Below are 12,948 nucleotides of genomic sequence, written 5' to 3'. Positions count from 1 at the left end.
GATCACAGCCTCCACTAACAGGCCAGATAAACTTCCTTGGGTGGCCATGGAAGACATAATGAAATGAAACTGAATGCCCTGAAGTGCAACGGGGGGAACTCCAGTTTGACAGATGGCTGGAATACAGCAGAATCATGGCAAGGGACATTAGTGGTATTACCTCCAACCAGTTTGTGTCGCCAACAATTCTGTAGCGAATATTGAATTTCAGCATCATCACAGCATCTGAAATCCAATTCTCCCAGCAAAGCTGCAGAACAGTAGGCAGTATTCCTGAGGTGAGCGATACATTCTGTGGAGACAGTGGTTTAACTAAAAGAGAAGAAGTTAAAGTTAACTCCACAGCTATACTTTACCATGCCATTAGAAGCTGGCACACTATATTGCAGCACTACTATTAAAGTCTTTCAGGACCCAAAATGGCTGCTGCTTTACACCATCTTCTAAATAAGACTACTCAACACAAACTTGCTATCTGAATTGTGAAGAAATCTCTCATCATCTCTACCTTTGCCCAGCACAGTACAAGCTCTAGTCAACAACGCTTATGTAGTGACCATTTTCATAGTGAGGAAATGTTAACGTATCAGTTCAGCAATATACACAGAAGCAGCAGTAATGTTCTATTAAAGCTTTAAAGGGCATATGGTTACCAATGTCAATGGGATCAACAACAAGATGATCAGATTCAGCCTTCCCAAGTGCATTTGTTGCTTCCACCCAGATCTCCGTATTAACAAAGAACTGAATATCAGTAATGGTGCAAGAATTGTTTACATCTTTTGGTATACAGTCAGGAAAGATCTCTTCTGGCCTAAATAAAAGAGAAAGAAAAAAACAAGATTCAAAGCAGTAAGTTTGGTTTCCTTTAGAGAATATTTTCAAGTAGATCAGAGTGAGCAATCAGTTTATCTTGTATGTTTCCCCTCTGCCTTAATTTTGTAAGCAGAGGGAGGGGAAGAAAAAGTGGGAATGGCTTATTCAGCCACAAATGCATAATTGCATTGGAATTGAAACCAAAACAAAATCTCTTGACTTCCAGTCACATATCTTCAAAAGCACAAGCTACAGCACTGTAAATAAATTTGTATAAAAACCCGACTTGGCTTAAAAAAGAAAAGAACAAGAACTGATACAATTAATCAAAAGCAATATGGCCAGTAAGTAGAATGCATTAGAAAATGTAGTCAGTGCTACTTGCATACATTTCAAGAGTACAGTGTTAGAGGTGCAATACAATTTCTGTTCACCATCTTCTGCTACACTAACACTAGATAGTTCTGAGGGCATCAGGAAATTTGCAAAGCATTAATATTTTCTATCTGACTTAGAATTACTTAAATACCAACTTTTTTAACTCTTCCCTTCCCCCTCATACCAGACAGACCGCAGAGTTTCAGAAAACTGGACTTATATTAAGAACTCTCCCAAAGAACCAGGAATTTCAAGGACTGTTGGTTTAGCATAAAAATATTCTTCAGAATTATTTAGATATTCTACAGAGTGCTACTTACCAGCTGTATCTCAATCTGAACTGAGTATCCAGGAATGTATGCCTTCCAGGGTTCCAGGTACAAGTCATAACATATGTGAATCTTGATACCTGATGCACAATGCAACTTAAGTTCTTGGGTTTCTCTGGAGCCACTGCACAGAAAGAGTTAGCAACAATTAATCTATACACACATTTCAATCCAGCAAGAATCCTTTTAAGTGTCCCACTAGAGTGATTTCTGTGAACATTAGAAGTATTTAATTAATTTTTCTCTAAAGGATGTGGCAAAAAGTGCTGGATACAATCCTGTAATTAAAGAAGCTTAAATAGCTGCTTTGACAAACAGTAGGCTGTATAAGGATTAAGTACCTGCTAGTAAGGAATAACAAAGACTTTTCATTCTGACACACGAAACCTTGTATTAACCATCTCTTGTCTACATATATTTTAATTCACACAGAAGAAAAATAAATTAATAACCACTACTGAATTGGCACATAGTGACTTTGCCAGTAATCTGAGCTCTATAAGCCGTTTGATAGGTCTGTTGTCCCCCAGCTGAGGTATGGAAGATGCCTGAGCTGCAAATCCATCCCAGAAAGCTTAGGGATCTTCATCCATGCACTGTAGTGTGTAAGGAACTTCTTCAGAATGCAGCAAAACTATTTTCTTTCCCTCTTAAACTGAAATTATAGCATATGAATTTGTTTCTACCTCCTATATTATCACTATTTACAACAGTATAATGTACTTAGAGAATTTTATTTTGCTTGCAAGCAGAGTGCTAATTTCAATAGAACAACCTTATGAACCTTATTGCTTTCTTCCTGAATAATTGTATTCTTCTCAAACCTGTTGCTAGTCTCATTATTTAGTTTTCTTTAATTGACAGTATCAAAATACAATAGCTTTAAATAAAAATGCATCTCAAGACTTGTAACATGAATTATAAATGCAGAATGTCATCTGTATTGTCATTACGTTTATAATCTTAATTTACCTGTCCTCACCTTTCCATGTATTTTACCTTTTAAAAATATTTTTTTATTTTATCTTTTCTGGTAGAATATTTACTCCTCAGAAACTGAAATGGAAGGCATTACTTTCTTGTGATAGCATTTTGTAAGTCATGTTAGAAGCATATAATTTTGAATTGTGAACTCAAGCAGGCCTTTGGCATGCATATCATTCACAACTGCAGTACTGCTTGCCATCACTAGGAGACAACATAATTCATCAGCCATATCATATGATATTCAGGACACTATAACACCTGGCCTATTAGGAGGACCAAATAATTAAGAAGTAGCATTTATTCATGTGACTTTCTCAAGACAGTCTTGTCTAAAAGCATTTGGTCTGAACCATGCAAGTGCTATCATTCTAGAATAAATGAAGTTTATAAGTACTTAAAAGTACTTTCTTCAGTATAGAGGTAAAGGAAACCAAATAATATGTTCCATCCTTAAGGCAATTCAGGTTAGCTTTAGTGATACAGATGGACTAAATGTTTCTCAGCCCATTAATGAAGAAAACATTTTCAAAATGTTAGTATGAAACCAGAACATGTCACCTAGAAGTATTTCCTCCAACTCTGATACAGAATCAAGAAGTAAGGAAAAGTTAATTTCCTACTTCCTATTTCAGTTAAATCCACATCTTTATTCTGTAATTCAAATCTGCCACTTTTTATTGTTCAATTTTTTCCTATTTCAACACTGAAATACTCCAGAATATTTTCTACTTTTTAGAAAACTTTCTTCAGTGCATATTGAGCAGCTGTGGTGGCATGTAATTTGACAATATTTTTACTCAATTATCCAGGAACCGAGGGAATAAAAATTAACTGCCTAAAGATATGCACACTTTCTATTTTTTGCATTTTCTCATTTCTCAGAAACAATTTTCTTAAGACCAGAATAAAATGTAAAAAAATGGTACTCACAGCCTACTGTAACTGTAATTCCATAAATGTTCTGTTCAATCTGCCCATCTGCTAAAATGTTACATGTCAGAGGAGTAGCTAGTGAAGAAGTGTCATTGAATGTGACACTGGAAACTGTTCTGTTTATTTCGCGATACTGTTCTTTAGGTACCAGTCTATTTTTAATCTTCCAGATAATCTGACTGGCATAGATATTGCCAAAGTCAAGACAACTCTCATTCAGAATGCATAATGCTGTGAAATTGGAACCGAGGGCCAGTACAGGTGACTCCGGGATGATGTGACCACATGACTGCACAAGTCCACCTGATGCTAAAAAGAAAACAAATTTCACATTTATTAAGAACTACACAACATACCCTAACCAATATTGCCGATACATCACTGGTGCAATGTTAAAAACACTACATGTGTCTAAGCAAGTTAAGTAGTTACCTGACAATAATAAAACTGAAATGCATTAGTAGACCACAATGAAGATTTAAGGGCAAAAATCAGCATAGAGTTCTTTAGGCTTTGCAAAAGCATTTCACCAAGCTAGGAAAGCTCTATTAATAAATAGAGACACATAAGAGAGACAGGAGAGTCAAGGGGTGCATGTTTCTATCTTTTGAAGAAGGAAGTTGTTATATTTGAGGTTACTCTTATGATAAAAAAGTATTTTCTATTAATAAAGTTACCACAGGAAAATTGGGGTAAGTGTGCACCTGCGCTGTAGTGAACTAGCGTTAGAAGACTGGGTGTGTCTATCCTAACACACCTTACTTTCTGTCCCCATCCAACAAGTATCTAGACAAAAAGCAAGCAGGTGCTTCAAACATTCAATGTAACTAGTTCTATATCCTCTTGTATTTCAGACACAGAACTCTTACCGTCAGGAGAACAAATATTCAACAACAGACAGAAGCCACAGGCCACCCAGTTCCACCTAGAAAACATGCTGCACATAATTTCTGTAACAAGAGAAAGATATATATTTTTAAATTTAAACTATTACTCTTTCCTTTAGAACAATGTCAAAATCAGATTTGTATTTGCTCTAAGATAATTTCTCCCATATACACATTTATTTTCCTGGAAGTGTTTGTATCTTCTCATGTTAGAATGGGCAAATTGTTTCCATTTTCCTCACTGCTAAAACAAAATCAAATGTTTACTTAAAAAAAACTGAGGCTGTTTAAAGGTGATTTAATTACAAGTTTAAGAAATGTATCAACTTTGGGTTTTCACACTGTACATGAAAAGAAACTTCACTGGTAACTCTGTAGGAGGTTCAGTTAGAATAGAAGGTGTAACAGTGTGGTTCAGGTTTTAAAATACAACCCTATGAATCTGATTATGGTTTTCATACGTACCTAACTTTCAAGGGCACTGACACAAAATCTTCAGAAAAGGTTCAGAACAACTCGCCACAAAACCACGTGTCTCTTTCACAAGAGTAACTTAAAATATACTCAGGAATTACAAAGCACAATGCGTCTATATCAAGAACTGCTGTCTACTATAGAAAAAACACTAATTAATTCTTCAAAATTTTACAACAGAGCTTGCAATTCCCCAAAAGCTGGAGTATATTATATAACGCTATTTATTTCTGTATTGCAACAGAGCCGACTCATTCTCAAGTTTCGACATTTCTAGAAAACACTTTAGAGATACTGAAGCATTCACACAATAGCTTCCACCCCCATTGTTATGAAGCCACTAAGTGTGTTCTGGTTTTCTCAACTTACAGTTTTAAAGCATCCTTAAACTACCAAAAGCAAGTGACCACTCTCTACTAAGCATATGAGCTATATTATTTTTAGCTACATTTACGCATCTTAACAGGAACAGGTAGACTGGCTTAGTGAAATAAGGCATTTAGTTCACAAGCTGATTTCTAGAAGCAGACTTCATATTATTCTTACACCTAGAAAGTAAACATAGGCTCTTTCGGTTTACTAAAATTTGAGGTGAGATGGCCTACAGTAACATTGTTTCTGAAGTTTTATTTTCCACTAACCTGACAGAATTTCTTTGGAAACTAGTATTCTGAGCTTTGCCCCATAAAAGGAAACTCGCTAAAAATTTTAACAGAATTCCACAGTATTCCCCAGACAGGAAAATTAATAAGCTACACTTACTATTATCAGAAGAAACTGCAATTTATGACAGCAAACACGACTTTGCTTTGATTGCATGTAACTTCATAGTAGTGACAGACACAAGGTATTTCACATATATATAAGTAAAACTAGACACACATTTAAGCATGGATCACCCCAAGCCAGAACCTCATTCCTTACACATCAACACAACTAAGCCATTTTTTCTTTACAAATCAAGATAAACAGTGTTATGTAAAGAAAATGTCTATTCACAGGAACAACTAAATGAAAGTAGATCGCAAACATTTATAGCTGTCTTTGTAGGGTTTGCCAACCTAGATGTATTTCAGTTAGAACTAAAAAGTGATCAGAATGACACAGCAGTATCTTCATTTGCTTCTATACTTGTGAGCTCATTACTCAAAGCCCACCAAAAATTCTTGTATAGAAACTTCACAGTATGAACATTGCTGATTGAAAAACTTGAAAAATATATTAACAAACATTTGTTTGACACTGGAAGTTTGTTAGTTCATTTTTTGGCTAAATAACAAGTTGTTTGTCATTAGACTGTAGCTATATGGCATTGAGAACCAAAAAGCTATACATTTTTTCTGTGTTCTACTTAAGTACTCTCACTGGGCTGGATATAAGAACCACTATACTGCTTTAAATGCAATGTGTATTTGGATATTTATTACACAAATACAGTGAAATAACGATATCAATTGATTCTTGCTTATTTTGGAAGTAAAGTGTCCAATATCTGAAAAATAAGGTTTCTACCCACGCATGAATTTCTGCATTTTTTAAAAAAAAACCCAAGTAGTTTAAAAAATTTTCATAAATTTGCATGGTGAATACAAATTCTAAACAATATTCTCTTTTAGTTTAAATCACCAAATAAAACCAGTGCATAGGGACCTACTTTAATGACTAGGCTTGTGCTAACACTTACCAGAATACTGCTTGTTAACCAAAGCCTATTGAGCTCTACTACAGATAGACCTTAGGATCTGTTATTTCAAGCAAGATTAATTTAAATTATTTAATCGGAACAAGTTCTGTTGCAGAAATCTGAAGTTCATCAGAAGTCTGAGGGCAACTACAAGCCAGGTGGGAAGAAGCATGAGCTCTGCTTCACTGCTAATTGCCAAAAGCTGCAAAACAATAGCAGAAGCACCTTTCACACTGAAGGGGAAAGAATGAAATAGATGTAAAAAGGAAAGGTTTTAGAATGTTGTTTAATTTCTCTCCCACTTGCCATCATGATTCATGCCACCTTAGAATAATGGCAGGGTCACCTAAGCTATTACACCATTACAAAGTTACTGGTTTTCTTTTGGGTCATTATTTATTAAATTCAAACAATATTTCCACAAAACTATTCACTGATTTTCACACAAGCAGTTATAAAGTATGGCTCAGGCTATTAAAAACATACTGCAAAGCAACTGAAAAAATAAATGAAAAGCAATAGCCAGCTTAATAAGTAAACAGTAATACATAATTATCACATTTTGCCCTAAAGTATGATTTTTTCACTGGAAATTAAAATTTATTAAATTCATTATTTAATTAAACTATATTTTCATATCAATGCCATTTCTATATTCAACTGTCCTCCAGACTTGAAAAACAACATTTCAGTTGTTCCATGCACATGTAACAGACTGAAGTTCAAATCTCTACTACTTTGCACTTTGGAAAGTTTAGCAATTGTTTTGAGGGAGCAGATAAGCCTCCACAAATAATACTACTTGATTCCACTGCAGTCAGCTCCTGAAAGGCAAGAGAATGGAGTTTCATGCTCCATCACCTGCAAAAGAGAGTTAAGTGGAAAGCCACCGATCTCCAGTATAGGAACCAAGTAGCTGAAGCTATTGTGTCAAAGCCATGCCACAATTCAACATATATCTGCTTTCGGCTGTTCTGATGTATGTTACTTACCCCCACCCCCCGCTGATCAATGCGGTTTGAAGAAGATTGAAATAACACACCTCTAGACCCACAAAGGGGCTATTACAATCCCTTCTAATGTGTGCTGTTTTTGAAAACATTAGTGTCTCTGGCTTTTACAGGACTGATTCTTAATTGAAATTTAGTTCTAGGGGAAAGATCCAGAGTTACACTAGATGCTTCCATCCATCCTGCCTACATGAAAACCATAAAGGAAAAGAAAAAACCAAAATAAATAGTGGGACTTAACCAAAACAAGGAGCCATACTTCATATTAGAATGAGGAAAATACTTCTATGCAAACTGGTGTTTTCTTATCTGAGTGTGTAAAAATGCTCAAGCAAAGACAGTGCAGAAACCCTGCATATAAGCTACACCAAGCCTTCTATCTAAAAGATAGGCTTTCTATCTTTCAACAGTAATGCTAAACTCTAATTGTTCACCATTCACGATTTTAAGTCAGACTAAGCTGTTTGTCTAGACAACAGAAAACTCAATTTCTTTCAGGCACAGCTTAACCCAAGTTTTATGTTTTACTGACTGGTACAGTGTGTGTAAGAGCCAAACGAACACTTTATACTATGCAGTTGTTGTGGATCACTAAGTGGAGAGGCAAGGGAGACAGAAACTGACTTTAGAAGTTTGCCATGTTGTTCTCATGGTTTAGTGGCAAAAGATCAAAGTACTATTGAGTAAAACTAACATGGTCAATTTAGAATGCTGCTGATGACAGTCCTTAACTCACAGAAAATAAATTACCTTGAAGAGGAAAAAAACTGTTAAAATGCTCTGATTATTTCTGTGAAGACAGACTTAAAAAACTCACATGCCATGAGATCATCCTATTTAATCTCCAAATCAAATGGGATTTCTATTATTCTTCACATCCTGCAGCCATTTTGGAAGGAAAGCACTAAGCCTTTATGCCTGATCCATAAATTGATGCTTCATGCAGTGTTTCTGAAAAGCTAATAAAAACTCTAAAATTAAACCTTATTTGTACAAAGTAGCAAGTATTGAGTTTTAAGATAAACCTGTGACCAACAGTTCGTGAAGTATCAGGCTTTCACACGAAACAAATACTTGTTCTGAGCAAGAGAGAAATCTTAAAAATCAATCTTATTTCATAGATCATGAGATCTGCCCCAAAATGAACACAGATTTATGTCATTATATAATGGGTTACCTCTCCATTTCAGAGAAGCTGCAATTCCTGTCCAAGTGACCTACAAATCACAATGTCAGTTTAAGAAACTATAGCTAAAATAACATGTACTTGCCAGCAAAGCCAGCTTGGAAGTCAGGAAGTATAGATAACACCACAACCACCACAGGAAGGTGCTCAGTCTATTAAGGCTCATTATCGCATCAGTCACAAGAAACCAAAGGTTGCGGTAAAATGGATTTCCAGAAATTCCTCAAAAAAACCCAAAGACCTATGCTTACAGATTCAAGAGGTAATCTGTCACTAGGAATCCACATAGCTCAGGCAGACAGAACCAGCTGCTGCTTGAGCTTTTATAACAAGCCAGACTGTACTTAAAGCCATCTAAAAGCTGTAACTATCCTCAAGGAATTTTGATTACTCAAACCGTAACTGCTTTCTAATTAAGTGTATTTTATCTCTAAGATTCCTTCCTTCCTCCAAGCTTACTTCCTTCTTGGAAATATTACGAGACTCAAAAAACACCAGACACCTCTAAGAGAAGCACTTGAGAATATTATGTAATGTTATATGAACAGAATATTCTGAAATACATTTTTGTATTTAAAATCTCTATGTACAAATGACATCCCTATCCCTTTCACCATCTAAGCACATACTTTCTTTACTGTACTTATTCCTCTGCCTCTAGAAGGAGGCTTATCCTTGCACTTTTAGTAGAACTGTCAGAACAAAAATATACTGAAAAAAAGAAAACCAAAACAGGTACAAAGCTTAAAATTACTGAAATACCTAATTAAAGGCACCAAATATTTGCCTGCAATAATTGAGTTCTTTCTGATACCTTCTTAAAACTGTAAATCAATTTCTCTGGCATACTTCAGAATTTTCTCACAGTTAGCAAGTCAAAAAATCAAATTAATTTATACAAAGTAATGTCTTAGCACTCAGTGTTCTCATTTTGAAATCAAACCTTCCAGACTGATCACAAGCAGTGCTGCTTCTCTAATCTAGACAGTTCTTGCTAATACAAGAATAATTGCTTTAAAAATGGCCAAAAAGGTGATTTGATTTCATATAACTGTGCTAATGCTAATCCTCCAGACGAGCAGCATGGGAACAGTATCTCCACTTGGTGTACTCACTTACAGATGTGCATATCTATCTTTCTCCTCAGCCAGAAGTATTTATCTATTGACTTTACTTGAAGCACAACATTTCCAGACAGATAAACAACATCCAAATAATTACTTTGAATGCTCAGCTTCTAGGAAGTAATCTCAAATTTACATCATCCACACTTACATTCTTCTTTTGCTACACCAACATACAGATAAACCTGTTCAGAAGTTACGTGCTTTGAACAGTATATTCTACGTGCCTCTGAAAGTAACAGAACATAGGAAGCACAAATGTTACATTTCTACAGAAAAGAGGTTGTAAGAAAAAATATCTAAACTCCCAAAAGTATCCAACTTCTTGGGAAGGTTATGGATTCCCTTCCCCCCTCTGCCCCTCTGTGACGAACATATCACTAATGACAGAACTATAATCGATCATCCATACAGTTCTACTACCTGATGTGTAGAACTATGCCTTCAGAATGCCTCAGCAGTAACAAGCAGCCACCAGCTGGCAAATCCCTAGTCAGCCTAAAACAAGCACGAAAACTGAGACTGGGAATTATTCCCCTCAATCCTGCCAAAACACTTGGCAGTCTGCTTTCCTTTGTGCCTCAGTTTCATCATCCGAGAGATGAAAATAACGATGCTGATTTTTTTTTTCTTTTTTTAGGGAAAGCATCGGAGCCCTACTACAGGGGATGACTGGCGCTCAGGACCACATGGGAAGTAACCAGATGGCCACTGTACCCACTCTTCCCTAATTCCTCAGGGAATCCGCTCCAGTACTTGGACCAGCAATTAGACAGAGTGTGCGGATCTTTCATGGCAGCAGTTTTTTACCATCTACAAGCAACAAGAGCAGAATACTCCAGGCGACGGCAACAAAACGCAAATCTCTTCATCAAGGAAATGCGTGTCGGTGGCACAGCCACGCTTACGTGACAATCGAAAAAGCCGAAAGACGCGAGTCCCACGAGGGTCGCGACACCTTTGCCAACTTGGACGGCCGGCACTAACCACCACCGCTCTGGGGAAGAGGGCAGATAATCTTCAGCCTGACCCTCGGCGCCACGCCGGCGGCAGGGTTGCGGATGGGGCCCGGCGGGGCGGCCCCGCGAGCGGCTCGGCACCCCCAGGCCCCCGGGAGAGGCCATGTTGCGCTCTGAGCGTCACCGACGCGCAGCTCCGCCGGCGCCGGCGAGGGGAGGCTGGACGAGACGAGACACCGCCGCGGGGCACGGCGGGCGATCGGCCCGGGAACCGAGTGGCGCAACACTGCTGTTCACCCGCCCGCCCCGGCCCGTGTCCCGGTCAGCTCTGAACGAACGCCGCGGTGCCCCCGCCTGCGGCTCACGGCCCGGAGGAAAAGGACGGTCCATCACGGTCCCCACCAGCGGACGCCCCTCAGGGAGCGGACGCTGGGGAGGTGGAAGGGAAGGGGAGCCCCGCACACCCCAGCTCTTACCCGGCAGCGCCGCCGCCCGCGCTCCGCGGCCCCTGCCCCTAAATATCGACACAGCCGTCCCGCGCCATCGCGCCGCCGTCCCGCACGCGCGGCCCCGCGCCCGGTCACGCTCCCGCCCCGCCCCAGCCCCCACGCGCCCTTCCCTCCTCCTCCACCCACGCCCCCATTGGCCCGCGGTGCCAATGACGTCATTAAAAGAGGCGTGCCTGAAGGAAGGGGCGGGGCTTCCCGTAACGCGGCGACCGGTGCCAGGATCCCGGGGGCGCGGGGGGCGGGAGCGGCGGTGGGGCCCTGAGGGAGGCGGGGTCCTTCTCCCGCACCGCTCCGTCCCGTCCGTCGTGCCCCACGCCCTTCGCAGGGTTCTCCCATCAAGGTGTGTTTTAGATCTGGGCGGCAGCCTCGGGACGCCCGGCTGTGGACGGCCGGACCCTACTCGGGCCGCCGCCCGCCAGGCCTCTGGAAGCTTCTCCTGGCCCTTAACCGGCCGGGCCTGCGCGAGCGGCCCGGCGTGGATGTCGTCCTGAGCAGGCCTGAGGAGCCAGCGGCCTTCCCGGCGTTTCGCAAGACTCCCTTGGGAGTACGGGCGGCTGGAGAATGCTCTTGTCAACAGCTGCGGTGCGAGCAAAGCGCTGAGATCCAGGGCAGTCTCGATATTTCAGTCCCTGAAAAAGGTGTTTGTGGAAGGCTAGGTTGCGAAGGAATAGTCCTTAATATAGATCGTTAATACGATCATGACCCACCTTATCCTTAGACATTTCTTCATTCAGCAACTGAAAAATTACTTTTGTAAATCAGACCGAATAATATGCTCTAAGATGCTTTCTTCATTCCAGATTATTTTTTTTTCCAGTTCATGAGTAAGAAAGAACACATTTCAGTGCCATGCCACAACCTTGGTGCTAAGAGTGTCAAAGGAGGCTGTTCCTAGTGAGGAAAGTACTAGACATCACTGATGCATTTCCGAGTTTCTTCCTGCCTTATGCTTTGGGGTTTTTCCCCTTTAGTTCTTAAATTGTATTTGGGCTCAAGTAGGATATGAGGTATATTACAGTACTAATTAAATCTTTAGACAAGTGGGCAGATTGGCTAGATAAAAAAGCCATCTAGTTCAATACCCTGTTTCAGGCACTGACATGAGCTCCTAATAAGACAAGATTTGGAACTTTGGAAAAAGATAGTGGAACATAGTCTGTTTCTCATGGGTTTAGTACCAGTCTGTGATTATACTTGGTGTACTGTCTCAGATGGCTTAATAGCCAACAAAAATGTTGCTAATTCTGAAAATGCTGTATTTTTTTTATGTAACAGAGTAAAGCTGGATGGACACTTTTAAATAGTCATTTAGTTGCTCTGCTTTCCTAACTACAAAATTGTCTGTACTTACATAATTTCTGATAGCTATTTATCTAGGCTGCAGATTAAATTCATTACTTTATGTCCTTGCTTGCAGCTGATGCTGTCTAGTAACTTTAGATACTGTAGATGCTGCTGTTTTCACCCATTGCTGGTCTCTGCACTCAATAGTCTCCGTCCTTTCCATTTCCTCCTGCAGGACTTCTGGTGTTCAAACCCTTCCTAAGGTATCATGACAAATGGCATCTGCAGAATAAGTTTCACAGTTTTTTTTCTGTACGACAAAAGCATTACAGTTGGTCACTTTTGCTTTCTTGCCAGATAATGGTTAGTATATTTGTGTTTAATTGAT

General features: G+C 39.4%; 1 protein-coding gene across 9 annotated transcripts in view; it reads right to left on the bottom strand.

The window, feature by feature from the left end:
• IL6ST (interleukin 6 cytokine family signal transducer) overlaps positions 1 to 11,312 on the bottom strand; it is a 40,651-nt gene extending 29,339 nt beyond the window's left edge. For 8 of the 9 annotated variants that reach the window (XR_008435422.1, XR_008435424.1, XR_008435425.1 and 5 more), the window contains exons 1-6: positions 11,244 to 11,308; positions 4,313 to 4,393; positions 3,441 to 3,752; positions 1,515 to 1,647; positions 654 to 814; positions 161 to 312 (exon numbers count right to left, since the gene is read on the bottom strand). Coding sequence is in view for 5 of the 9 variants with exons in the window: in XM_053968798.1 (XP_053824773.1) it covers positions 161 to 312; positions 654 to 814; positions 1,515 to 1,647; positions 3,441 to 3,752; positions 4,313 to 4,388 (834 nt within the window). In the remaining 4 variants the exon portion in view is untranslated. Of the gene's footprint in view, positions 1 to 160; positions 313 to 653; positions 815 to 1,514; positions 1,648 to 3,440; positions 3,753 to 4,312; positions 4,394 to 11,243 lie in introns of all 9 variants that reach the window. The other variant, XM_053968797.1, reaches the window with a different exon arrangement.
• Positions 11,313 to 12,948: the final 1,636 nt, after the last annotated feature.

Source organism: Vidua chalybeata, chromosome Z, assembly GCF_026979565.1.
Source record: "Vidua chalybeata isolate OUT-0048 chromosome Z, bVidCha1 merged haplotype, whole genome shotgun sequence".
NCBI classification, from domain to species: Eukaryota; Metazoa; Chordata; class Aves; order Passeriformes; family Viduidae; genus Vidua; species Vidua chalybeata.
Note: the sequence above shows the minus strand (reverse complement) of the source record. Positions and strands in the feature narration are given on the sequence as shown.